The following is a 27,952-nucleotide window of genomic DNA, read 5'->3' as shown; positions in this document are numbered from 1 at the left end:
CCGTGAGCAGTTTGATGAGCAAGTTCTTTGTGCAGTATTTTTAAGGCTTGAATTCAGTTCTCTTCTCCTATGGGTTTCAAGCCATGCTAAGCAGGAAAGCGCTATAACTATGTTCCTCCTTCTAAGAAAGTTCACAGCTATTTTTGGGATCCTCAGCAGGTGAAGCCTCCTGAAACACTTTCATTTCCAAGTTTATACAGGGTTCCGGGGCTTCTACTAATGCATCACGAGCAAAAAAAAGAGCATCAGCTCATTTTGCCAGAAAATCTACACAGAAGTAAAAGCAAAGTCAGCAGACTTATGAAAAAAAAACCCCAAACAAAACAAAAAACAAACAAACAAATCCCCAAACCAAACAAAGTGAACACAGGCATAATTTCTGCATCTTTCCTAGAATTTGAAGCATAAGGAAAGGATGACCATAGTCAAACTCGGTGCCTTAGCCAGGCTCCCTGAGCAGCAGAGGGCACAGAAAGCGGCCCCCTAACTCCCCACCGAGTCCTGAATCACCAGAAGTGGTTTCCGCACATCTCCCGTGGAAGGGGACCCGCTGAGGCTCCGGCAGGTTGGCAGCATGGCAGGGACCATGCCCAGCAGAAAGCGTGTGGGTGGAAAGGAGCACCGGGACTCCTGTGAGCCTGCCAGCGAGCGGCGGCTAAACCCGAGGGGAACCGGCACCTGGGGCTGCGGGCGGCCACGGGGCCGAGCCCCGGCCGGGGCGGCGGGCAGGGCGCCCGGGGAGCCCCGGCCCGGCGGCGCCGCACACAGGACGGGCGCCGCGGAGGGGGCTCTAGCTCCGGCGAGGCGCGGCCGGGGCAGCCAGGGCGAGCCCCAAGGGCAGCCCCCCGCCCCGACACGCACCCGGCACGGCGGAAGGGCCCGCGGGCGCTGCTCCTGCCCGGCCGCGGCCGCCGCACCCTCCCCAGGCCCGGCCCCGCTCACGCCCTCGGCGCCGCGGGGCGGGGGCACAACGGGCTGGGCGTGGCGTGGAGCGAGGCTCTTTATGCGGCGGGAAGCCGGCGGCTGCCGGAGCTGCGCGCGGTTGCGGCATCAGAGAGGAACGACCCGGGCGGGGGCAGAGGGGGGCGAGGCGAAGGCGAGGAGCCGAGGAGGAGGAGAAGGAAGAGGAAGGCGAGCGCCGGCCGCGGTGCTCCTGTTGTTCCGCACCTGCGGCGGCCGGGACACGTGGCGCCGCTGAGCCCCGTTCCTCGCCCTCCGCCGCTTGACCCGCACGCAGTCGCCCGGCACCATGGGCAAGGGGGTGAGCGGCGGGGCCGGGCCGGGGCGGGAAGTGGGAAATTCAAGGAGCCGGGCCGTGGCCGGTGCCCGTTTCCCTTGGACGGGGCTGCGCTTTGCCTGGCCGGGCCGGGGCGGCCCCGTCGGGGCGGGCTCGAGGGCGGCCGCGGCCGTTGGCGAGCGGCGCCGGCCCCGGCAGCGTGCGAGGGCCGCCGCCGCCGCCGCCCGCGGGAAGGAAGAGCCGGGCCGAGGGCGTGGCGGAGCCCGAGGCGAGGAGCCGGCGTCCCAAAGCCCCCGGCTCCTCCTTGAGGCCGTGTCTCCCCGGCGAGGGGCCTCCCGCCCGCCCGCAGCCCCCGGGGCTGGTGTTATCTGGTGGCCTTGCGGAGCTGGGGAGGGAGCGCGGCCGCTCGCCGGGCTCCTGGGAGTACTTTAGACTTTCCTTGAGACACGAGGGCCTGGCGGGGGGGCGGGAAGAGGAGCCGTCAGCGTTATGAGGGCTGATTTGCCTGTTGGTAGCAGTGAGGGTGTGATGAGAGATGGTGGCAGGAGGGAGGCGGACACCCCTGAAGTCTCCTGTTCTTTGGCGTGATAAATTCTCACAGAGGGCTGTGCAGTGCTTGCTGCCCCGTGTCAGTATTGTTTCTACCTTATAGCGCCTTATAGGGCTATAGGGGCGAGAAGTCCTTAACTCAGATCGTATTTTTAAACTAAAGAAAAGTGTGTAGGAAGGCTGTTGGAAGGAAATAGTGGTGGAGGGCTGTTGGGAGATGTTGTGCTCAAGCACCCATGTGTGGAGCAGAAGCACCTCTCGGCTTGCTTTGCTTTTGTTTTATGTCAAAAAACTGGAGACCGGTTTCTGGGGTTTGTGGCTTGGATGTTTGTTTTTTCCCTTCGAATGCTTCCCTGTACATTTTGTGTAGTTGGAGGTGTGTAGATTTGTGTTTACTTGTGGTTTAGACACATTCCAGTAAAATTCCCAGATTTCTCCTCTTCTTGAGGAGCGGGTGCCCGTGCAGGGCCGTGGCAGCGGTGGCAACACGCTCCCTGCCAACAGGTGCTCTGTGCTTCCCAAAGCGCTGTTCAAACACTGCCTTGACTTTGTATTGTCCTCATCGGTGCAGTGCAGCAGCAGCAATGTTGACATAACCGCATGAGTAGTAGGGAGAGCTGCAGGACATGGCTGAATGGACAGGTGCTCGGAAAAATGGGTTGAGGCGTGTGTGGGGTGGGCTCTCAGCATTTGTTCTGTGTGTGGGGTTTCTTCTTCTTCTTTTCCTAAGGAAGTCCTTCTGTTGTTTAGCAGCCTAGCCTGTTGTATTTAAATCCAGTAGGCAACAGGTGGTGTGGACCCTACAAGTTCATCTTATGAGATAAAACACTGAGGAGAGATTTGGCAGTGTGGGCAGTATTCTGAATCTTGTTTATATCATCAGAGCAGCCTTTGAGTTGTGTGTGTACGTAGGACTGCAGTGCAAAAGGCTTTGGGGGCTTTGCCTGCCTTGGTGGGACTAACAGAAGGTACAAATGCTTTCCAGTGTAGAAAGCTGTCTTGCTCCACTTCAGATTTCATAGGTTGCCTGGATAATAAAGCAATTAGCCTGCAACTGAAGCGCCGCCACAAGGGATAATTCAGCAGGGATAATACGGCTGCCTCATGCTTACTGGTAGCAAGTCACAAGATTTGCTCGTTCAGCAGTGAGAATGCATGCGGATAATTGGGGACCCCTGAAAAAGGGGCATGGGAGAGGGCGAGGCAGTGGGAAAGGTGGAGTGTGGATGCAACACTGAACAGCATGTGCCTGCCCTGAGTTAGGGTGTCCAGAAAGGAAACTTCTTTCCCATAGGTGCACGGGATGGAAGAGCAAAAAAGTGTGAGAAAACAAGTTTCTTCTCTCTGTGGCTGTGAGGAGAAGCTGAGTGGAGCGTCTGTTTTACTTTAAATGGTAATGGGCAAGGGGAGGGCTGTCAGCTGCTGCTATGCAGCCCAAAAAGCAGATTATCCAACAGGGGGGTGTGTAGCAGAGGAAAGCACTCTGGATTTCATTCCCGTTCAGAGCTGACTGGAAGCTGTTTGTAGACAGCAGCATGTTTCACTCCATCTCCCTCACTGCACAGGCATAGCATGGAGTCAGTGGTGTGTACTTTGGGTCACTTCTGGAGGTCAGCTCTGCCTCAAAGGCCATGGAGAGGAGACATCCTTAATTCAGATCATATCTTCTAACTCAAGAAAAGAGTGTGTAGGCTGTTGAAAACAGTAGTGAAGACTTTTTGAAGCTGGATGCTGTGATCAAGCACCCCTGTGTGGAGCAGAAACACCTCTTGGCTAGCTCAGATTTCCTTGAACCCCAGTTAAGGGTTTTTTCCCCCTGTCAGAAACAAGGAAGGTTTATTGCATAATGGAACCAGCTGAGGGGAAATCATGCAAATCAAAGCAGTCCTTATCTGGTGCAATTAAAAAAGTCTTAATATGTTACCTTCCCCTTCCCCCATCTTCCCCATTCCTTTATTACTACGGCTATTTTATGACAGCTCACTTTTTATTACTATGGCTAGAGGACAGTCCTTTTGCCAAAGAAAACCCTGGGCGTAGTCAATGCATGTTTCTGGAAAAACAAGGGAACAAGGACAGGGGGCTCTGGCAAGTGAGGTGAGCTGTACAACCTACTCTGATCCTGACCTGCTGAAATCTGCAGCTCACCCTTTATCTGGGTCTTTCCAAGGGGTAGCCTTCACCAGCTCGTCTATGGGGAAAACTGTCCAGTCCCCTCATCTTGATGTGTTTGTCAACTACTAGAACTGTCTGGCGTTACGGTGACTGTTTATTACAGGCGAAGGAGTGAGGAAGGTGACTCTTTGTGGCTGGCACAGCATCAAAACACCCAGGATGGGCTGCTCAGCTGTTCAGTGATGACATTTGGAAAGCCCTCTCTGCGCTTGGGTCTTCACACAACTCCAGAGCAGTAGAGATGTTTGTCCCAGAGAGGGCTTAATAAGGTGTGTGGGTGGTCCTTGTTTTATCCTGATGATTAAAAGCCTGATTAGGTTTACATCTCTTCTCATGGGAGAAGAGCTTGTCCTTTCATAATTTAGGAAGCAGCAGTCTGTCCACAATTAGCAATTACTAGCTGTTTAGTAAAAACTGCCTTGTACTGTCCTAGATGCTGAGAGTCTGATCAATTGATGCAGCTGAAATTTTTGATTCAAGATAGGAGATTGAACATAGCTCTTAGGAGGGGGTAAGAAAGATCCAAAGAAGCCATTCCATCTTTTGCTAAGATTACATAGGGTCATGGAACAGAGTTTTCAGTCCAATAGGCGGAGTTAGTTTTATGACTCATCTGGTTAATATATTTACTGTCTCATAAGGCAGCAGGACAGTAACTTTTCTGTTTTCTCTGCACAATTGATTATAATGACATAAGCAGTAAAACAGACCAGGTCTCCAGAGACTGCATAATTTGTTTTGGCTCTTACTTGACATTTCTTGTTGGATTAGGTGATCTTAGAACAGGGTACTTCTGAGCTTGTCTGCTCATTTGTACCCCTCCTGTTTCCTGGTCAGTCCTGGCTTGTATGGAGAACATCAGCCATGAATGGCTCAATTAGTCCAGAGCGGAAAATCATCAGCTGTATCTGAAAGACAATAGGATTTTTTGGGGGATGTATAAAACTTCTTACGCTGGTGTGTACAAATGTTGTGCTTAAGCCAGTGGAAAAAAAATAAATCTTGCATGGAAAAAAAAGAAGCTGTATTGTTTTTTTCTGAGGCAGTTTTGATGAGTCAGTTCTTGGGCTAAGTCAAGGAACAGGGGTGACATTTCTGATGAGACAGACCTTCCTTTGTGTTCAGGCCATGTGATTAAATCGTGATAAGATGTGGATGTGGAGTTCCAGGCCATCTTCTCTTTGTACAGCAGGAAAAGAAGGGGAGAGCAGGGAAATCCTACAGCGCTGAGGTGGGATGGAAACCTCTCCCCCTGGCAGCCCAGCCAGCACAAGCCTTTGTTGATCAGATTGGGCTCATCCTGCAGGAAGGGAGGCAATGGCCCGGGAGGCACAGGACAGGGGCAGGACTTGGACTCTGATGTGTGTGTCAAGTTCAGATTTGAATGATGAAGCAGGAAGTTCAGATTCTGCAATAAATGATCCTGTAACAAGAGCTGAAGCTGATTCTCCTGACTTTCCTACTTACCTTTTTAGTAAGGGTGGGATGTACTAAAGCAACAGAAGGGAAAGAATTGGAAGTATTGTGCTTTTTTTTTAAGCTGAAGAATTGCTGAGCTCCTCTGTAAGATGGACTCCATTAGGACCCAAATACTTGGGTGCTTAAAGAAACAAGTAACTCTGTCCACTCTTTGTTCTGACTGCAGCTGATCGCTGGGTTTTTTGAATTTGTTTTTTTAAAAGCAAATCATGCTTGAACAAGGGCAATGAGCCTTTTCATGTTTGCCCACTTGTAGATTGTTTCAGCTGCAGCTGAAAAAGCTTAAGCATCCCTATATTCCTGGATTATTCACTGCCCCAAATGAGCTGAGTAACTTTATTTCTCACAGAAATTTCAAAAAACCAGGAGGTTTTTAGATCACCTGCAAAAGCTTGCCAAGCTTTCCTTGGGGAGAAGGAATGAAGCTGAAGGTGATAGAATGGTAGTCAGACAAGGCACTGGCTCCTTCACCTTTGTTAGGGATCATTTCTCATCTCAAGCAGCAATCAAGAGGCACGTGTTTTGTGCAGGGCTGTGTTTGGACTTGTCTGCCATAACTCCAGCAGAAGACAAAGTTGTTTCCCTCAGAGGCTGAGAGAGATGCTTCATGGTGGCTTTTTGTGAATTGCCTTGAGGCAAATTCCTGTGATGCTGGAATGCAAGGACCTTGCTGGTTTAAGTACTGTGGCGCTCACTTTTTTGAGAAGGGAAATGGGAGTTTAGGTGCAGGGAGGAGAATGTCAGGAATGCTGACAGTCTGTAGTTCTGTGTCCTTTTCCTGGATCGAGGAAAATAGCTCAGCTCTGCTGCACTTATTAAAAACTGTTTCCATTGCACAGGTCCAGAGTGGCGTGCAAAGCTTGCCTTTGCTGCGCAGGGCAAGGGGGGATTTCTGTGCCTGTGAGATGTGTGACTGGCTGCAGTGTTGCACACAGCTTTCTCAGCACAGTAAAAACCCTTGTCTAGATGTGACTGATGGGTTCTGTCAGAAGAGTAATGATATTTCTTCTTTTTCGTGCAGTTTCACTTTTGGTTTCAGTTTCTACTTGAAATAGATAATAAAAATTTCCTGTGCTAGCTGCTCATCAGGACAGGTTGTGGATCCAAACAATAGTTCCTGTGTCCAGATCACTCTCGGGAGTCCAGTTCATGGCTTGAGGTGTTTGTGCAGAGAACAAGCAGGGCAATGCCTTTGAAATCTTTTCTTAATCTTGTTAAAGATTTGACTCTGGTGCCACTAAATGTTGTTTCATCTTAAAGTTCTTCTTGGGGATCTTATGAGGTGAAAATCTCATCGCATAAAACTTGGCAGAGTGTAGGGATGTAATGGGACCCACACAGAATGGAACAGAAGGTTGTCTTTTAAGTGATATTTATGTGCACTAAGTCATGATTCAATTGTCCTTAGATGCTTGTTTACCCCATTATGACTAGATCTGAATCTTTGCATGATTTCATGTAGACTTAACCATAATAAAAGTGAATAAAAACTCCTACTGAATAAAGAGGCTTTAAGCGAATCATCTGCTCTGTGAAGTGTAAGCAGGACTAAGCACAGATTGAATCTGCAAAAGTGTACTGCTGCTTTGTATACCATTCTTGCTGCTCAAACTGCCATAAATTGAAAGCAGATTTCTGTTGCGTAAACTGTCCAGCGAGTTTGCCAAACTGAGAATGAAAGTGTTGGAACCTAGCCCCCAGAATCGACCAGCCAGAGGTAACACCTCTTATTTATCTTCAGTTGATAGGCTGCTCCTCCTCACCAGAGGGTGTGGAAGGCTGGGATGGGGGAGGAGGAGTTAATGCCTTGAAGGAAACATACATTTGCTTTCAGGAATTGGTTTCTTCTGCTCTTCATCACTTTTTCAGCTTGAGCCGGGGCTCAAGTCAAGACTGCCTGAATAGTGTGTAGCTTGCTTTCCTCCTTGCTAGGCTTGCATAATGTCTGGCTCTAATCTGTGTATTGGGGATGATACTGAGCAGACTTCTCTGTTCACTAGCTCATTTTCATTATTTATTGTAGTGGCAAAACTTTCATAGAATCATGTAGGTTGGAAAAGCCCATTAGAATAATTGAGTCCAACCACTAGCCCTGCATTGCCAAGTCCACCACCAAACCATCTCTCCAAGTGCCACATCTACACATCTTTTAAATACTGCTGGGGATGGTGACTCAACCAATTTCCTGGGCATCCTGTTCCAGGGCTGGACAGCCCTTTCTGTGAAGAAGTTTTTCCTAATAGCCAATCTAAACCTCTCCTGGCACAACTGGAGGTAGTTTCCTCTTGGCCTGTCGCTTCTTGGGAGAATAAACCAGCCCCCACCTGGCTACAGCATCCTTTCAGGGACTTGCAGAGAGCGATAAGGTCTCCCCTGAGCCTCCTTTTCTCCAGACTCAACAACCCCAGCTCCCTTAGGTGCATCACATCAAACCTGTGCTCCAGACCCTTCACCTGCTCTGTTGCCCTTCTCTGGACATGCCCCAGCACCTCAGTGTCCTTCTTGCAGTGAGGGGCCCGAACTGGACACAGGACTTGAAGTGTGTCCTCAGCAGTGCCGAGCACAGGGGACAGTCCCTGCCCTGGCCCTGCTGGCCACACTGTTGTTGATACAGGCCAGGTGCCACTGGCCTTCTTGGCCACTTGGACACAGGCTGGGTTATGTGCAGCCACTGCTGACCAGCACCCCCAGGTCCTTTTCCACAGGACAGCTTTCCAACCACTCTTCCCCCAGCCTGTAGCACTGCCTGTGTTTGTTGTGACCCGAGGGCAGGACTCGGCACTTTGCCTTATTACACATGTATTGTTGGTCTCAGCCCATCAGTCCAGCCTGTCCAGATCCCTCTGCAGAGCCTTCCTGCCCTCCAGCAGATCAACCCTCCTGCCCAGCTTGGTATTATCTGCAAACTGACTGAGGGTGCACTCGATCCGCTTGTCCGGATCACTGATAAAGATGTTAAACAGGATTGGCCTCAATACTGAGCCCTGGAGAACCCCACTGGTGGCCAGGTGCCAGCTGGATGTAACTCTGTTCACCACCACTTTCTTGGTCCAACCCCCTAGCTGTTTTTTTTTTTACCCAGCACACAGTGCACCTGTCCAAGCCAGAAGCAGCCTGTTTCTCCAAGAGAATGCTGTTGGAAACCGTGTCAAAGGCTTTACTGTGGTTTAAGTAGACAACTTTAATAAACTGTAATAATTTTGTCTGCCTGGCAGTCTTGTGTGTGTAGTTCATGTCTACTGCTGTGGAATTCGACTGTAAGTGGTTTCTAATAATGCTGTGTTCTCCCTTGCAGACTGGAAGAGACAAGTATGAGCCCACTGCTACATCAGAACATGGCGGAAAGAAGAAGGGGAAGAAGGAGAGGGACATGGATGAGCTTAAAAAGGAAGTTGTCATGGTAAGAGTGTAGGGAACAGAAAGAGCAGCTTTAAGAATGTTTGCTGTGCCTAAAGTCCTGTGCCTAATCTGACTAAAAGAGAAACGAGCTGGTGTACTGACAGCATGGTGTGACTGAAGGCGCTGATCTCCCTTCTCCTCCCCTCTGTCCCCAAGCCAGATGTGCTGTAAGTGTTTCAGCATCAAAATGAGCACACAATAGACCCTGGCAACATCACTTCTCAAAAGGCACTTGACATAGAACCTAAGTCTGCTTGCCTGTATCACCCAAAGCGCAGCATAGATGTATTTCCTCAGCCAGGCAAGCACTCTCTGCATAGCAGCATTACAGGCTTTATTGTGCTGTCATGTGAGTGGGACTGCTGTTTTCATTCCAGCTGAGGAGTTGAGGCTGTGCAGCTCCATTTACTGCTGGCCTCTGCTCAGACTGACCTCAGTAGTATTCTTTTAATCGTGTTTGAGGCTGTGGGAAGTGTCTCCTGTCTCCATCTGTGAAAGCTGGATGATGTTATATCTGTCCATGAGCATCATCTGCCTTAGATCTGCTGTCGTTGGAGGTGATGCAGATTTTGTTTCTGTTCTGTGGGTTTGAGACTGGGCTTTAACATTTTTGACCCCTCTGTTAGGAAGAGGGGATTCTAAAGATTGCTCAAAGATTACATTCTGTGTTCGGTAGTCAAGTATACTTAAGGCATCTGCTCCTCCAGTACAGCCGTTCAAGTGAGGCACTGCTCTGAACTAACTCTGTCCAACTGAAAAATAGCCTGGCTGTGAAAAGAAGCCTCTTTGGGGAAAGAAACACTTCCCCCAAAGTAGTGCTTAATATAGCAACACTACTTGAAAATGTGTGAAATTACAGGTTTAATCTTCTGTACGTTCCTACCTTCCTTCCCAACTCCTTTCCATTCCTCTGTCAACCAAAGAAACCCACCCACTGAGGTTTCACAGAATCTGCTGGGGGTGTAAGGACTGCACTGAGAGAAAGTCAGACTTTTTCAGAAAAGCTTTCAAGTTCCCAAATAGTCACAAGAATGCTAAAGATGAGACTGTGCTGAACTCCAGAATGAGTTTGAGATTTCTCTTCACAGACAGGATGAACTAGAGTCCTGCTATCTCACCAACTGTTACAGATAGGAAATCTGGGGTGGGGGATGAAATTGCTGAGCTCTTTTCTCAGATTCTTTTCTCTTCTAATTATTTCTTGTCTTTCAGGATGACCACAAGCTGAGCCTTGATGAACTTCATCGTAAATATGGAACCGACTTGAGTCGGGTAGGTAGACATTGTATTCCTTCCTGCTTTGCCCTGATCTGAAAAGAAACAGCCGCAGCTCAGAGCATTTCACAAAGGGAGATCTGGGTGGTCTGATTTTGGTATGGGTTTTTTTTAGTTCTTTTTGTGTTTAATCTTCCCTCCCCCAGATAAGCTTCTCAGGCTTTGGGAGAGCTGTTGAATTCACAAGTACTTCTCTTTATCCTCCCACTGTACAACTTGACTGCAATACTTTAGCAACTCTGCTTCTAACAAAGTCAGTGTTACCTGCCTCTGAGTTGTTCAAGGTCAAGTTGATTCTTGGTGTTACTTTTTTCCAGAGGAGCATGTAATGAAGACAAATGTTTGTTATGTTGCAAATGTAGTCTAGAGAGTCAGTACATGTTCAGAGATATAATGATGGCTAGTAGCAGTTAAAATTTTGCCTTTCTGCAGTAAAGAGGTATGCAAATGTCCTAGGCTACCTTAGAGCCCAGTGCAGAGGCACTGCAATGATTTTACACTTTTGCTGTTGTTTGCTTTGCTTAATGCATTTCTTGCATGATTGCAAATAGCATCAAGTCTGATCTTTATAACAGTCCAGAGATTTGCATTTTTGTGTCCAAGACACTGGCAAGTGAAAGCTGAATTTCCTAGAAGGTTGTTCTAACATGTCATCACTTTTATAGCCTCCAGCTTTCACTTGTTCCATAATTTGATGAGGGTAGATGGCACTGTGCTGTTCTCAGAGCTCAAAGTTTGTGGCTGTAGCCTTCTTGTCCTGCTCCTCTTCAGTGTTTGTAGGCCCATGGCCTGCAAGCTCCTCAGGTAGCATTCAGCTTCCTGTAGTTCCTGTTTTGGCATTCAGCTTTCACATCCTGCGCTTGTGGAACCCTGGCAGGTTTGGACATCTCCATTACCTGTTAGCAGCTGCTTGTTGCTGCAGTAGAACTTGAACAAATTCAGACCTACCTTCTGCAGCTGGTCTTGCCCCAATACCTAAAAAAGGAACCTCTCTTGTAGGGTTTGACTTCTGCACGTGCAGCTGAGATCCTGGCCCGTGATGGCCCAAATGCCCTCACGCCGCCACCCACCACCCCTGAATGGGTAAAGTTCTGTCGGCAGCTCTTCGGAGGATTCTCGCTCCTGCTGTGGATTGGTGCTGTGCTGTGTTTCCTGGCCTATGGCATACAGAGCCTGATGGAGGAGGGAGGCAACAACGATAACGTAAGTGAAAATGTCTGGTTTACCTCACAGGCTGCCCAAGCAGCCTGTTGGGCTCCAGGCAGATTAACTTCCTTTAAGCATTCAGTCCAGAAGCTTTTCCCATAAGCACGGGAAATTCAGTGTGCGAGCTTAACATGTTTTGGAGTGCTTCCACATAATGAAATGAACAGGCAACTTCCTTTGTGTTGTGTTAAAAACACTAGCTTGTGGACAGCTTTTGTGTTCAGAATGTACAGAGACTGCAAGTACCTTCATGCTTGTGATGGGGCACTTAAATGCCAGGCAGTTTATTTGGACAAACCGGAAGCCTTTCGGCCAGATTGTCCTCTGACTCACCTTCTCTGCTTTTTGCAGCTGTACCTGGGTATTGTGCTGGCAGCTGTGGTTATCATTACTGGCTGTTTCTCTTACTACCAAGAAGCAAAAAGTTCCAAGATCATGGAGTCCTTCAAGAACTTGGTGCCTCAGGTATGGAATAAATAATTTCCTTGAGGTCTGGCAAGCCATAGCTTGTTCAAAGGTATTAATGGTTTTAAACATCATCTCCAATTGCAAGGGCCTAGCTGTTAATGTGGGTTACTAGCTCTTAATTTTGAGGGATCTGTGAGACTGCTCCAAGTAGGTTTGCTAATAGGCCAAGGCATTTCCTGAAAACCTGTGGGTTCCACCAGCTTTTTAACAATCATAGCACACTTTCTCCATAGTCTGGGGAGTTCAGTAACTGGTGTGATAAGCACTAAAATTTGGATTCCTTCATGTTCAATCTGGATCATACCTAACTATCACACTGTTACCTTGGTAACAAGTAGCTTTTATATTAAGAAAAAAATAGTTCTTTTTCTTAAATAACATAGATATAAACATCGTAGTAGAAGTAGAAACCTTGTAGAAGCATAGCATAACTATTTTAAGATTCTCAGATCTTTTGAGCCTTATCTTCGGAGTTGCTTTTGACATAGATTGTTTCTTCACTGTCTTCCAGCAAGCACTTGTAGTCAGAAATGGTGAGAAGATGAGCATAAATGCTGAAGGTGTTGTAGTTGGAGATCTAGTGGAGGTAAAAGGAGGAGACAGAATTCCAGCTGACCTTCGGATCATATCTGCACATGGTTGCAAGGTACAGTAGTGACAGGCTGCTGGGAAACTTCCTTCTGAAGGAGGAGGAATTAGTCTTCTATGCTGTGAATGGGGGCTGGAGTGGAGGAGAGGGATGGAGAAGTACCTAGCAGGCAACAGTCTGCTTGTGTATGATAAAGTACTCTCTTTCCTGTAGGTGGATAACTCCTCACTTACTGGTGAATCAGAGCCTCAAACCAGGTCTCCAGACTTCTCCCATGAGAACCCACTGGAGACCAGGAACATTGCCTTCTTTTCCACCAACTGTGTGGAAGGTATGTGCGTCTCCTACTTCCCTGAAGTATGAGCAATGGTATTGAGCTGTACAGATAAGCACTGGAAACACACCATGAGCCTACTTCGACCATGCAAGAGCAGGGTGGAAGCTCCCATCAAAGTCCTTGCCCATTCCAACTGCAGTACTGTAGAATGGGCAAAGACTCCACCACACTACTGGGTCATCTGTTCTTGCTTCTTTTAGAGGAGCAGCTGTGTGGTGTGTCTTCTAGCCTGCCTGTTTCATTACATGTAAAAAGTATTGAAGTGCAAATAACATAATGTGAACTGTGGGGCAGAGCTGTATGAAGTACTACAGCTGCTGCAGAAAGCAGGAACCTCTGGCAGGACTTCTGTTGTAGTTCTGAGTATGGGGGTAGGCAGTCTTCACGCTGAAGCCCACCCAGAACATCTCTTCCACACCTACAGGATATTAAGCTGTGGTTGTTTGTTTTCTGAAACCCACCTCTCTTCCAGGCACTGCCCGTGGCATTGTCATTAGCACTGGGGACCGCACTGTGATGGGCCGCATTGCCAGTTTGGCTTCTGGGCTGGAAGGGGGGAAAACTCCAATTGCCATGGAGATCGAGCACTTTATCCACCTCATCACTGGAGTGGCTGTATTCCTGGGGGTCTCCTTCTTCATCCTTTCCCTCATCCTTGAGTACACATGGCTGGAGGCTGTTATCTTCCTCATCGGGATCATTGTGGCCAATGTCCCTGAAGGGCTGCTTGCAACGGTTACGGTGGGTGAAGTTGGAAAAAAGAATGAATTTGTTACTTATGTGGTCCTTAAGGAAGTGGAGTTTTATCTCAGTGTGAATTCAGAGAGGTGAACACCAAAATAATGGAAGATGAGGGTGTACGGTTGGGCTTTATAAGTTCAGTGTATTTTAACTAATAGCCTGAATCAACATCAAGTTCTGCAGCAATTTACCTCATGGAGATGGGTCCCTAAGTTAGACCTGCACAGAGGCTTGCCATCATACAGCTGAAATGAGCAAGACTAGGTGTTCTAGTCCTGCCTTTTTCTGTGGCAAGAAGGGGTTTTCCTGCCACAACCATCAGGGTTTCTACTCCCACAGGCACACCACCCTTCCAACCCTTTAGGGCTGGCAGAGCATCCTGCAAGCTTGGCTCAGCCCCTGGTTTTGGTCTAGGATCTGTTAGAGGTTTCTGTACGTTTGGGTTCCTGAAGAAGTGGTGAGGGTATCTAGGTGTTCTTAGGTCTATGGAGAGTGGTGGTGGACAGGAGAAAATGCTTCCATGCTGCCTTAGGAAGCAGAGTAGCAACCAAGCCAGGGAATGAACAGTTTGGATCTGGAACCAGATAAGAGCCTCCAGCAAGAAATTGAGATGGAGCTGCTCACCTTCTACCCCAGCAGCTTGCAAGCCCTATCACCAGAGCTAATTTGGGCCATCTCATATGTAGCTTGCCTTCGCCTGTTTTGAGAGCTGCTATGATTAGGAGGTGGCCACTTTGACTGAAATGTTACTCTGAGGCATGTTATTTCCTTCCTAATGCACTGAGAAGCAGGAGGCTGAAGCCTTTTCTGGAGGTTTTGTAATAAGGAAAATGTAATTTAAACCTGGCACCTGGACTGAAGTGTTGCAATTTATTTTGCACTGGCAGGATGAGCAAGGAGTTAGGGAATCACTGCAGGGCATGGAAGCTGGTTGTGATTCCATGTGCACATGGAGCTGGACAGCGGTGTTGTTACTGCACAAGTGCATCTAACCTGGCATCTTCTTTCTTGTCCCCAGGTATGTCTGACACTAACAGCCAAGCGTATGGCTCGTAAGAACTGCTTGGTGAAGAACCTGGAGGCCGTGGAGACCCTGGGTTCCACATCCACCATCTGTTCTGACAAAACAGGCACCCTGACACAGAACCGCATGACAGTTGCCCACATGTGGTTTGACAATCAGATTCACGAGGCTGACACTACAGAGAACCAGAGTGGTAAGACTGTCGCTCTGTGCTTGAGGCATCTTATTAAAAAATGGCTTTTTCTGGGTGTTCCTGGACACTGGTACTTCTAAGAATTTGTATTTGTTGCTCTCCAGTCCAAGTGATGTTGACAATGCAAGGACTTCTAGCGTACAGTCTAGAATGAGCATAAAAAAACCTGAAATGACACATAGAAAGCTTTGCACTGTACCATGATTCTGTTTATTCCTTAAACTCTGTATTGCCTGCCTTTTGTGCAGAATTACTCTATTGGAATTTGAGCCTCCTGAATGTTCAGCCCTGTATGTTTGTCCTGTACATAGAAATATTTGCCAAGTACCTGATTATCATTGCTAAAATGTATCTTGATGAAATTGCTCAATCTTAAATCTGTTGAAAGTATGGACAGCAGAAGTGTTGGCCCCAATAATAATTACTTGAGGCTGGACATAGATGGAAAGTTCCCATGTGGAAGTAGATGGCTACCTTTGGGCAGGGGTTTTCCCAGAACATCCAGGTTGTGTTTGCATAGTGCCAGCAATGAATGTAAGACTTCAGCAGGAAGTTTCTCCTAGTTGATAAGAATCTGAAATCTCAGTGTGCTGTGTAACTGAGAGAAATGCTTATCTCTCCAAAGCTATTCAATACAACCAAATTCAGGAGTATCCTAGCTGTTGTCTGCCTTGTGAAATGCTTTGCTTGCAACGCATTATTAACATAAACATTTTTCTAATGGTGCTGCTGCACCCTGCCCTGAACCAGTCCAAAACATTGTGCTTGTTTGCACAGCTTAAAAAAGCCACTTTATTTAACACTACTGCGAAGTAATGAGCTATAAATAGATTTTTTGGAAGCCCTAGGCCTGGCAATGGTTGGCTTGGCTGCAGTGGAAATAAACCTAGAGGATTTCACTTCATGGAAAGTATGTTAGGTTATCGGTTAACTGTCTCTTCAGTTCATCTCCTTTAAAGCCAACTTAAGAGCCAGAATGAGAGAGTATCTTTATTTAAGCATTGTTCCTTTGGGCGCTATTTCATCCAGTTCCTGGGTTGATGAATAAAGTGAGACAGCCTGGAGGTATCTGTCCAGAATTCCTTGGCTTAGTCGGCATGTCCCTCTGTTGCTGCTGGATACGGCCATTACTGGAATCTTGGAAGCAGAGGTGTTTTCTTGCACTGCTGCTGTTGTGCCCTCTGGTCTGAAAATAATCAGCTGCTCATCAAGTGTCTGGGAAGGGAGGAGTAATGAAAGATGTAGTGATGTTCTGAGTGTTTCCTCTTTGTGAGATAAAGGTTTCTTGCTCTTAAATCTGTGGGATTTTGATCTTATGTAACTTTTTTGAGGGGTGGTTTTTTGACATTCTTCCTCTGCTACAGGTGCTACCTTTGACAAGAGCTCAGCCACTTGGACTGCTTTGTCCAGAATTGCAGGTCTCTGTAACCGTGCTGTGTTTCAGGCCGGCCAGGAAAATGTACCAATTCTCAAGGTGAGTTCCCAAAAAAACAGGTGTTGGTCTTTGTCCTCATCCTCTCTTAATGGCAGTGAGATTATATCCTGTGAGTCACATGAACCTACAAAGTAGAGGTAGCTGCCACTCTTTCCTGCAGCCTAGCACTGTTAGGGGAAGTGTGCTGCAGGCAGGGGAGATGGGATTCAAGAGACATTTTTCCCACAGCAGAGTCTCTGCCATCCACTGCCATCTACACTCAGTTTGGGAGGCCAGATATTTCAGACAGGGCTAGGAAAGGCCAGAAAGCTTTCCTTGGCATTTCCCAGTATCTGGCTGTTCCAGGAATTGCTATCTCTGGCATTTGTACACTTCAAAGCTACAAACACCTGGTGCTGGGGGAAGTAAACATCAGAGCTGGGAGAGCAGTGGTTGTGGGAGACTGGCTAGAGACTGTCTGCTCTCACTGGCAGGTCTCCTTAAGCTTTCAGTGCTGGTGCAAATGCTGGCATAGCACCAGTTCACATTCCTCCTTCTGAACTGTGACCCAGCCAGGGCTGAAATTAACTGTACAGTGCTTATAATCTGTCAAGTATTAGTCGTGTTGCTTAGTAAACTTATTCCCAAGGGTGTTCTGATGCAGTGGTAGTAGAGATGATGGAACAAATTATTTTTCCCCAGCACTCCTCTGACTGTATCTTAAGTCTACAAAATGGGACCTGAAGTTAAAGAGCTGGAGTTCTTCCTGATTAAGGAAGGCTTGGGAGAGGGGAGTTTTGAGAAGTCTTTAGATACCAAAAAGTAGTACAGAAATGAAAAAAAAAATCTCACAGACAAAGAGACCAGAAGGGCAAGAAATACTTGGCTTCAATTTCAGTGAAGGAAACTCCACCAGGACATTGAGCACATACAGATCTCCTGGGCTGAGAATCCCCTTCTGCCGTCTCTACCAGTGCCAACCTTTGTGGGGAAGGGGCACATGGACAGACCAAATTTCTCCCAGAGGCTTGATAAGCTGGTGTTATACTGGAATGGAGGAGCACATGAAAGTGTTTCTGTGTGATGTCACCACTCTTCAGCTCATATTAGCTGTTCTTCATGGCAAGCAGCTTACAACAGTTCTCAGAGTTTACCCTCCAGCCTCACTTGGTCTGACTGTACCTGGTTATGTGCCTTTCTCTGACCCTTTAAAAGGGCTTCTTGACTTTGTTACAAGAAGACTGCTGCTCTCTCAAGATGGGAGGCTTGGGTTTCTGAAATGCAGTATTTATTGGTGCTAGACAACAGAACTATTTATTCTTTGCTTTCATATAATATTATGTAGAAGCTGGAACTGGGCTGTGATGAATTCACTCTTAAAATCTATTTTAAATATCCAATCTTCTGTGGCTGTATGTTTTAATAGCTGTCTTTTTTCCTCAGCGAGCAGTGGCAGGAGATGCCTCTGAGTCTGCACTTCTGAAATGCATTGAATTGTGTTGTGGTTCTGTCAAGGAGATGAGAGAAAGGTATCCCAAAGTGGTGGAAATACCATTTAACTCTACCAACAAGTACCAGGTAAGCAGGTGTCCTCTTGAAGGGAGAGCTGCTGTGTGAAGTACTTGTGTAAACTTGCTCACAGTGTGCCTCAACACTTGTTCTGGCCCCCAAATCTTGTCTAGCCATTACTTGCTTGAAGAGTGCTCTATAAGTCCAAGTTCAGTCTGCTGTGTAGGAGCTGCACTGACACTGAGGTGGCAGCTGCTAACAAAGGATCAGACATGCTCTCAACCTGTGTAGCAGTAGTGCACAGAGCGTGGAGTAACTCAGATCTGGGAATAGGAATGAACTGCTGGGAAACCTTACCAGTGACACTTGGATACAGAAAAGGTCATTTCAACACCTGCAGTTATCTTTAGCTAGTGCTACAGAATGCACAGATTCCTTAGTTTGTAAACCTCTTTAAGGCGTGGGTAAATGAAACCTAGAGCAGAATATCACACATGGCCCTGAGCTGCCATGGTTGCAAAACACTGATGTTTATTACTCGTGTCCTTCACAGTACGTGTTTATAGAACAGATTAATTTCTTCCACCCTTAGCTGTCTATCCACAAAAACGCAAATCCATCAGAATCCCGTTACTTGCTGGTGATGAAGGGAGCTCCAGAGAGGATCTTGGATCGCTGCAGCACCATTCTTATTCATGGCAAAGAACAACCACTGGATGAGGAAATGAAAGATGCTTTTCAGAATGCCTACCTTGAGTTGGGAGGCCTCGGGGAGAGAGTGTTAGGTAAGGAAAACCAGCCTTATTACATTGGAAAAGATTTGTCCTTCATGTTCCCGTGCAGTCCTCACAGATTAAGTGAAGGGTCACTCTGTTCCTGCAGTGTAACCATAGCATTAAGGTCACTTCAGCAATTCATGTAGGGACAGTCCTGCCTTTAATCTAAAAGGCAGCCTGCAGGGTCTGGTCTCTCCTGGCAGCGAAGTCGCAGAGATGAAAATGCAGCAAAGCGTGTGGGACCACACGGGATTGGGTTTATTCCACTGCACAAGCACCAGGCTGTGTCTGGGCACCTAGCAACAGCTGGGAGTTAGCAGAATAGGAGCGTGACTCCTGTCTCAACAGCCCTGGCTAAACCTCTGACTAAGCTTCCCTGTTATTCTTGTGTAGCTGCTTGCAGAAGCAATAAGTGTTCACTCTCTCTGCCTCCTGATGTGTAGGAACAGAGTAAATGTGGGTTTGATGTGTTTCAGGATTCTGCCACTTGGCTCTGCCTGATGATCAGTTCCCTGATGGCTTCCAGTTTGATACGGACGACCTGAACTTCCCTGTAGACAAACTCTGCTTTGTAGGACTGATGTCTATGATTGACCCACCTCGTGCTGCTGTGCCAGATGCTGTTGGCAAATGCAGAAGTGCTGGGATCAAGGTAATTTATTCCTGGGTTGAAAATTGCCTCAATTCATATCTGTGGAAATACAGGCTTCCTTGACCTCCTGTGTTAATGTAATGTGAGTAGATGAAGTAACTGATCAGGATTTAACTACTACAGGATTAATTTCTAAGTTAAATACAAACCGTTGTGTGTTCACGAACTGAAAAATAAGTGAAATTCCAAACTGCTAGGGCACAGGCAGGTGCTGAGAGCTTGGTGTCCAAAAGCACATGATTTGGCTCAGGGTGAGTTCTGCATGTGCCACAATGCTGGCTAAAATGATAGGGAAGTGCAGGCTGGAAACAAAGCTGGCTCCATTAGCTCAACATGAACAATTTTTTTATCTTCCATCCACCTCAATCCCTCTCATACTGGTAGCAGGTTACTGCCTGTACCTCAGGCTTGATCTGTGCTAGGGCTCACGAGTAGAACAAAAGGCATGTGGCCTTTTCAGTGTAAGGGACCCTGCCTTTTGGCAGCGTTGCTCTGCAGTACAGGCCAGGCTTTCATGGCAGTCTGTGTGCATTTCAGGTCATCATGGTTACTGGAGACCACCCGATCACAGCCAAAGCCATTGCCAAGGGTGTGGGCATCATCTCCGAGGGCAATGAAACAGTGGAAGATATTGCTGCTCGACTCAACATTCCTGTCAGCCAGGTCAACCCTAGGTAATGTCTGCTGGGAAAGGCCAGAGCTGTTCAAAGAATCAAGCATTTGCTTCTCTCCTTGCCTTAGATAATTCCTCATCATCTCTCTCCTGGACATGAAAAGCTTGGCATTTGCTTAGCTCAGCATATTGTGGCTCTTCAATGTGTATCATGAGTTAGGTGAAGAATGCACAGGACTGTCTTAAATGTGCATGTCTTGTGTGTGGGTAGTACTTAAGAGTAAGATTGTAACAAAGAGAACAAAGCAAGCAGGACTCATGCTAGGTACAGGAGTTGACACTAGTGCATAGCTACAAGCAGAATAAATGTAAAAAGGGAACTCCTTCCTCTTAAGGGTTAATGCTTGCCTTCATAGTCTAGCTGGGACTGAGGCATCCTCAGAAAATGTGCTTTGGCATAAAGCAGGCTGTTTGCAGAATGGCTGGGCTGTCTGCATTGCTTAGCTTGACCCAGCCTGTGTTTGGGCTGGAGGACAGCCATGTAGCTTATGAACTGTGAATAGAGACACCCTGTGAAATGAAATTGCTTGGGTTTTGTTTTGTTTTTTTTTAAATTTTGAGGGTAACTTCAAGACCCAGCAGTGCAGGCTGGGGTTTGCTAGGCTGTATGACTGAGCAGGTCAGCAGCAGGCTCTAAGGGTGGGGAAGGAATTTTTCTGTCTAAACTGGGTGATGTCAAGAGTTGCATGGATAGTCCCCATGACCTATGAGGGATGGTATGCTGGCTGGAGAGGTGGTATTTTGCAGCATGTAGGGTACCAAACCAGTCTAAATATAACATTTTCAGCTTTTGTGGCCAAAGGGTGTAAATTAGTTGGAACTGGCATGGTGTGAACCATGTGAAGAACCATGTGTCATCATCTATTGCACAAAGGATTGCCTGCAGAAGACAGCAGTATCTCTTGAAACCTTGGAAGCTAACTACCTGAGCCAGGGGCCAAGATTTGTGGAAACAACTAGTCTTTGCCTTGATGCAAAGAATTAATCTCCTCATGAGGTTTTTTGTCTGTTGCTTGTTCTGTTTCGTTGTAATTTTCTTGGTGTTCCCCATCTGCCTCTCGAATTTTGAGCATCAAACCTCTGTGTAGAGGCTGCCTGGATTAGTATTTAGTCATAGCAGAAGCTGGTCCTTCCCAAGAGTACTGAAGAGCCTTTTTTTTTATGGGGCAAGTACAGCTAACAAGAAAATTGTGAAGTAAAACTGTTTTTTTTATTTGCAGGGATGCCAAAGCCTGTGTGGTTCATGGCTCAGATTTGAAGGACATGACTAGCGAGCAATTGGATGACATCCTTCTTCACCATACAGAAATTGTCTTTGCCAGGACATCTCCTCAGCAGAAGCTTATCATTGTGGAAGGCTGTCAGCGACAGGTAAAGAGAGGGAGAAAAAGGATGATTAGAGAAATGCCCAGACATCCATATGTAAACTACCAGGCAGTTCTGCTGTCAAAGTGGTAGGGCTAAGTCTCCTCAGTGCCCTCATGTAAAGGGCCAGATTAATCTGTCTGTCAGCAGCCTTCAGCTGCTGATGTCAGACTGCTCTACAATACATCAATCTAAGGGTCTGACAGGAAAACATCTTCAGTTTGTACTGAGGCTTTCTTCTGATCCTTGGATGTTCATTAGTGAACTTAATTCCTAAATGCTCTGGATGTGCTTGGCAGAGGAGGATCCAATACATTCATGTGTTGCCCAGTGTCTCCTTTGGAGAGAGCAGCATGGTTCTCTGGAGGAGCCAGGGAAAGGATGAGGGCAGGACAAGGAGGAACTGAGGTCTCTTTACAGAAAAGTGAAATAGTTTATTGTGCTTCATATGAAAGGTGGGAGAAAGCTTTTCTGCCCAAAACACCGTACATGATGATTTCAGCCTTGCTGTTGCTCTCTTTGTGACTAGGGTGCCATTGTAGCAGTCACAGGTGATGGTGTGAATGATTCCCCGGCCCTGAAGAAGGCTGACATTGGTGTTGCTATGGGTATTGCTGGCTCGGATGTCTCCAAGCAGGCAGCTGACATGATTCTGCTGGACGACAACTTTGCCTCCATTGTCACTGGGGTTGAAGAAGGTGAGTCTATGACTTGTGTGCAGTGGTGGGAAAGTAACATGCTTCAGCATCCCCTCTGAAATGGAGGCATCTGCAGAGCTCTTTTTTGAGCTTGCCTCCATGATAAGAGTTTTCAAGGAGAGCAGCACTTTTCCTCCTCCCTTCAAAGTTTTATTCCTTTCCATGGGTGTTTAGCATGACCCCTTGGGATGGGTAGGAGTCAGCTGAGTAACAAAAGCTACTTTGTGTTGCCTAACATGTCACCTTACGGTCATCTTTGCCAGCCGAGTGTGACATTTTCCTCCCTGGTGGTGAAGAAGCTCTCAAATAGGAGCACAACAGAGGGTCCCTCCAGGGGCTCTTGATGATGCCCAGAAACCAAGGCTAAGTGTCCTAGTGCTGTATGCAGTGAGCCCTGGTTGCTGTGACCAAAAGCATCACTCTCCACAGGTGTTGCTGTGCATGGAGCAGTCTCACCCTTACATACAAGAGAACCCTGTCATTTGCTGCACCAGCATTTTGCCATTTGGTGTTAGCAGTGAGGCTGCCTTGTGAGCTGCTTGGCTGCCTTCTGCTGACAAGTGAGAGTTACCTGTTGTCTCTTCCTTGCCCCAGGGCGTCTGATCTTTGATAACCTGAAGAAGTCTATTGCCTACACCTTGACCAGTAACATTCCTGAAATCACGCCGTTCCTGATCTTCATCATTGCAAACATACCCCTTCCTCTGGGAACAGTCACCATCCTCTGCATTGACTTGGGCACTGACATGGTGAATGTCGTTTTATTGTCTCAAGAAAAAATGTGGATGTTCTTAGGTTCGCTAAAGAAAGGACAGGTGGAAGGAAAACACTTAAATGAAGTTTTATCTAGTGTTCTGACTTAAAGTAAATGACCATCTGATACTCCTTTTATTCACATTCATCTCATGGCTGTTGAGTCTGAGGATCTTTCAGCTCCCTGTAAGGACAAACTGGGCATGGGGAGGGGGTGTAAGATCCTTTTAGAACATCACAACTGGGGCTTTTGGGGAGTGCTGGTTCTCACGCTGAATATATGGGACAGGGAAGACTATGCAGTGGGGAATTGAAACTCTTCTAACAGCAGTCCTGCCACCCTCAGGTCCCTGCTATCTCCCTGGCCTATGAGCAAGCAGAGAGTGACATCATGAAGAGGCAGCCCAGAAATCCCAAAACAGACAAGCTGGTGAATGAACGGCTGATCAGCATGGCCTATGGGCAGATTGGTAAGCTGCTCTGTTTTCTCTGGCACCAATTTGAACTTGGTGGTAGCAGGGGTTGTACACAGTCTTGAGTCAGTGACTGCTCTGCTTATTTTGGTAGGGTTGAGGTTTGGGGTGTACAAACCAGAACCTCAGGCTGTAAAGAACTTGCCACGATTCCTCCTCCATGGCTCATAGCGGTGGCTTATGCAGCTTGATCCATTGAATCGCTTTCACAGTAATTTTGTTTAATTGCACAGCGCTGTAAAGGAGCTGGCTGACAACCAGCTCTCCTCTGGTTCAGACTTGTTCAGCAAGAACATAGATCCCATTGTTAGTTTAATTAGAAGTAAAGGATTCTCTCCAGCGTATCCCTGAACACACAGCATTAGGAGTCTTGATTAAAGGCAGCTACAGAGACGTGCCCAGTTCACAGGATGGGAGCTCATGCTTAATTGCAGCAGACCTTGGGAACCTTCTTGACTGTATTTTGCAAGGGTTGGGGGTGGGCAAGGCATAATGAGAATACAAAGGGAGTTCTATCTTGTGTCCTTGAGTACCGTGCCATCAAAGCGCTGGGCAGAACAGAAGTAACTCTGTACAAAGTTGGGGGCAGAAGCTGCTCAGCTAAAGGGTTGCAGCTGAGTTTGATGTTAGTTAGAAATAGTTAGAACTATTTCTACAGCTGCTGCTTGGGACACTGAGCCCCACTAGGAATCATTTTCAAGGTGGTTAGTGTTTCCTGCAAACTGTTGTTCACTATTAAAATTGCTCTGCTCAGTAGCCTTACCAGTTTTACAATCCTTTCTTACCTGTTTAGGTATGATCCAGGCCCTTGGAGGCTTCTTCACTTATTTTGTAATCATGGCAGAGAATGGGTTCTGGCCTTCTGGCTTGCTAGGGATCAGAGTTCAGTGGGATGACCGATGGATTAACGATGTGGAAGACAGCTATGGGCAGCAATGGGTAAGTTTTGAGGCACAGCTTAGAGGCTGCCAGCCAAAATATTAACGCCTGCTGAACTTGGTGTGAGCACCTGAGAGCAAAGGCAGCAAGTCTGAACAAATGCTTTCTGCTTTGTCTGCTTCCTAGACCTACGAGCAGAGGAAGATAGTGGAGTTCACTTGCCATACAGCCTTCTTTGTCAGCATCGTGGTGGTGCAGTGGGCAGACTTGATCATTTGTAAGACCCGAAGAAACTCTGTCTTCCAGCAAGGGATGAAGTAAGTCAGCCTGTCCATGGAGGATTTAGAATTCACTCTGTGTGGTCTCCAGCACACAGCATTTTAGTCCTTCATCCCAGCAGGTGTTTTGGCAAAAGTCTTGACCAGACTGCCTTGGTAGTGGGTAAAAGAAGACTGAGTGCTCCCTTCCTTGTAGTACTTGCTTGTAGACTTGCAGTTGTCAGGCTGAGAGGAAGAAATGGTGGGTTCTGATGGCATTGTCAGTGGGAGCCAGCCCACCTCAAAGAGTGGGCACTGACACTCCAGCACCCAGCCTTGATCTCTTGATCTTGTACATCAAGAGATTATCTCATGGCATGAACCCCAGCTACCTCCTGAATTTGTGATAAAAGCAATTGTTGGTTGACTTAATAATGAACTGTCTCTGAAGAGGCTTAAAATACCAGCATGGCAACTGCTGTCACCTTGGATGGATGGCATGGTAGTCCCCAGCTGATGAACTCCTGGGCTGGCCTGGAATGTCTGTTTCCATTCACTCCCATTTGGCAACTAGACGTTCTTTAGGATGTCATCTCTGAGAGCACTCTGTCACTGACTTCTTTCCTGTCTCTTCTAGGAACAAGATCTTAATATTTGGTCTCTTTGAGGAGACTGCTCTGGCTGCCTTCCTGTCTTACTGCCCTGGGATGGATGTTGCTCTAAGGATGTATCCTCTGAAGTAAGTTGCATGATGCTTTTTGTGTAACAGATTGTACCACAGAACAATAGTGCTTGGGTGGGGAGATGGAAAAAATAGTTGTGAACTAGTGGAGCATCAAATCTAGTCTTAAGAGTTCAGGCTGGAGTGTGTCAGTGATCCTTTGCTGTCCTGTGGCACACCGGGGGTTTCTTCACTGTGTGTGGAATGTTCATGAGGAGCCTCCTGTTCAGCGCCTCACTAAAAATCAGCAATACACCTTCAGTACCAGTGTGCTCTAGTGCAGCTGCCTCTTGCGCTTACTTGCATGGAGTATTTTTATGGATAAGGTACTGCAGCTCCAAAGAAAGCCAGTTGTATTACTGTAAACCTTAGGCCAGATGACTTTTGGGTGCTAGAGAACTGCTGATGACGTCTTGTGCCTTTTTCCTACGTTCCTTGGGAAGAGAAAAAGTAGTAAAATCTTTTAAGAGCTGCTACGTAGATGCAGATGACCAGTTGATGCACAGTAACTTTCCTAATGGCTGGAAAGGTGCCAACATCTTAAGTGTTGCTCAACAGCATTGCAACACTTCATGGCAGGCTTTAGTCCTAAGCCAGAGGACTGTTCAAAGTTTAAGTGTCATGAAATCTTCATGGAAAAAAAGAAATCCTGATACATCTTGCGTTCCATTCAAAGCGTTGCCTGGATTTGGGTGCTGAAGTGTGAGCATTTCCTTACAAGAAAGCTGGCCTCTGCCCAGTGCCTGCAGCAGCTGGATGTTAGTAAATCAAATCACGAGGGGAACAGTACAGTTCCAGTGAGCAAAGCTCTGGGCACAAAGGTCATGTACTTACAGGAAATATTGCTTGATTGGTAGGTGGGGAGGTGCTGGTACAGAGATGAGCAAAGGTGCTATGACACACCTTGTGTTGGAATTACTGTCCAAAAGTGGATTAATCTATTGTAGCAGAAAACCTGGTAGTAGTTCTTGGCTTGGAGGATTCTTGACTGAACCCCAGCCAGGCTGAACTGGCAAGCTGGGTCATGCCAGCCTTCTTGCACGTGAGCATGCCATCAAGTCAGAGCTGTGCCAGGCAAAGAGCATCTCCACAGCCTGTGTTCTCACTGTCTCCTCTCCCAAACAGGCCAACCTGGTGGTTCTGTGCTTTCCCATACTCCCTCCTCATATTCGTGTATGATGAAGTCAGAAAGCTCATCATCAGACGCAACCCTGGCGGTAAGAACGTGCTGCTCATCTGTGTGCTTCCTTCCCCACCTCTTCATGCTGCTGAGTCCTCCAGAAGCCCCAGCAAAGCTTGGGGATGCCTGAGCACTATTTGGGGCTGTATTTTGCTGTGTTTTCCCCTTCTTCAACATTAATTGTGCAGTTCGTTCAAATTAAGGACTTCTTGCTGTCCCTGCATTCTCTCCCATTATATAAAAGTACAGATACACTGAAGTAGATGGAAAAGACTAATTAATGCTTGGGTAGTACTAGAAAGCTGGAAGAGGTCCTGAAAGGTGGAGAACATCAATTAGGCAGTATTTTCCCATTGTGACAGGTCACTTACAGGTGCTACAGTGCAAGTTTTCAAGACCCTAAAAAGAGCTCTCATGAACTTCATATTTGGTTTGCCTTGAGACTAATTCTGCTTTCTCCCTTCTTTTCCTTTAGGCTGGGTGGAAAGAGAGACCTACTACTAAAAAGTACCTGTAAAACATTCCACGCACAGCCCATGCCACCGCTCCACCACCTCCCCTGTGTGCATACTTCATCTTTGCAAGAGCAGAACTGTGCCTGAGCAGAAGTGAGCTGAAACTAAAGGAAACATGAAGAAACATGGACTGGAGAAGAAAGCAAGGGGGAGGTTGGGGTGGGGGGAGTGTCCGACCATCAGTCCAGGGGGGATGAGAGTTTGAGTAGTTTTATGTGCCTTTATGTTTTTGTAAAAGGAAACCGAAGATTTTATATGTGGATTTTTACAAATAAAGATGGATTATAAGAGGATGCCCCCACATGGTCTTAGGTGGATGTTTTTCTCCAGGCAAAAACTGGTTCAGGGCAGCGTCCCCACCCTGGCTCAGGGTGTGGTGGTGAGTGCAAGGGTTAGTGTCTGGGTTCCTGTTTTTGTAATCGGGAAGCAGAGCTGCTTGACCCACAGACAACAGCATGTGTAAAAGCCCTGGTGCACCTTACTCTAGCTCATGTGACAAACTGCCACCACTTGCATCTCACAGCCTAAAGCTCAGGAAGCTTCCTGGCCTCTGACTGTGCTCTTTGGCTTCTTTGAGCAAACGGAGCATTGAGTGAAGAGCTGGCCTGCCTTAAGGGGCTCTTTGCTGCATTCTGAGAGCACAGGCTTCCACTGACTGGCATTTAGATCCAAGCAGCCTTATTCTCAAAGTTGACACTGATTTTCCTGCTTGCTTAGCCAAGCAAGGGATAGTGTTTCCTTGTGTCCTCTGCATGGCACTTGCCCCATCCTCATACTGGCTTGTGCCTCCTGTGGCATGAGGGCAGGGGGCTGATCATGGATTCTGCATCCTCCACTTTTGAGGAAGGTGTTGCTGTTATCTGGGGTCTGAGCTGTCTCTGTGAGCTGAAGTGAGTCATGCTGCTTCCCTCTGAGTATCTAACCTTTTTCTGTATGCTTTGATTTACTGTTAATGCCTGTATGGCTCACTTCTGTGAGAACTCTGTGAGAGAGCTGGTCTTTTGCATGTGGGCAGTCACCATAAAGTCCTAATTACTCATTGTTCCTAGTGCTGTTATGCTAAAGCAAGCTGGAGATGCTTCAAGCCCTGTTCCTAAACTACTGGTCTGTGCCCCTTTTAGATTTGTGTCTACCTCTGCAAAGGATCACTAAACCACAGCACTTTAATGCTCTGCAATTAAAACTCCACGTTCTCATCCCTTCTTCCTCATAACTTTTTGGTTTTTAAAGGTGGTGTTTTAAACCTGGGTCGCTTACCTCATGTACTGAACAATATAAACTCAGAGCACTAGGGAGGGAAAAAATGAGAAGTTGAGGGTGGCAACTGTTTCAATTTGTCTTGGACACTCTACTGTGGAACCCCCAGTTGGAGATGATTAAAAATAATAATAAAGTCTTCCAATTGTTGGAGTCTG

At 47.1% G+C, this 27,952-nt stretch overlaps 1 protein-coding gene across 1 annotated transcript; it reads left to right on the top strand.

Moving 5' to 3' along the window:
* The first annotated feature begins 1,048 nt into the window (after nucleotides 1-1,048).
* On the top strand, nucleotides 1,049-27,952 carry ATP1A1 (ATPase Na+/K+ transporting subunit alpha 1). The gene is made up of 23 exons (XM_063394070.1): nucleotides 1,049-1,261; nucleotides 8,736-8,840; nucleotides 10,052-10,111; nucleotides 11,114-11,317; nucleotides 11,672-11,785; nucleotides 12,300-12,434; nucleotides 12,591-12,708; nucleotides 13,187-13,455; nucleotides 14,474-14,672; nucleotides 16,037-16,146; nucleotides 17,530-17,664; nucleotides 18,188-18,380; nucleotides 18,848-19,023; nucleotides 19,561-19,697; nucleotides 20,917-21,067; nucleotides 21,591-21,759; nucleotides 22,354-22,508; nucleotides 22,859-22,982; nucleotides 23,779-23,924; nucleotides 24,051-24,181; nucleotides 24,759-24,860; nucleotides 25,968-26,059; nucleotides 26,498-27,952. Exons 1-23 carry the CDS (start codon nucleotides 1,250-1,252, stop codon nucleotides 26,524-26,526), a joined length of 3,066 nt encoding a protein of 1,021 aa, XP_063250140.1. The 5' UTR covers nucleotides 1,049-1,249; the 3' UTR covers nucleotides 26,527-27,952.

Source organism: Prinia subflava, chromosome 3, assembly GCF_021018805.1.
Source record: "Prinia subflava isolate CZ2003 ecotype Zambia chromosome 3, Cam_Psub_1.2, whole genome shotgun sequence".
NCBI lineage: Eukaryota > Metazoa > Chordata > Aves > Passeriformes > Cisticolidae > Prinia > Prinia subflava.
The sequence above is the reverse complement of the archived record's forward strand: the minus strand, read 5'-3'. Positions and strand labels throughout refer to the sequence as shown.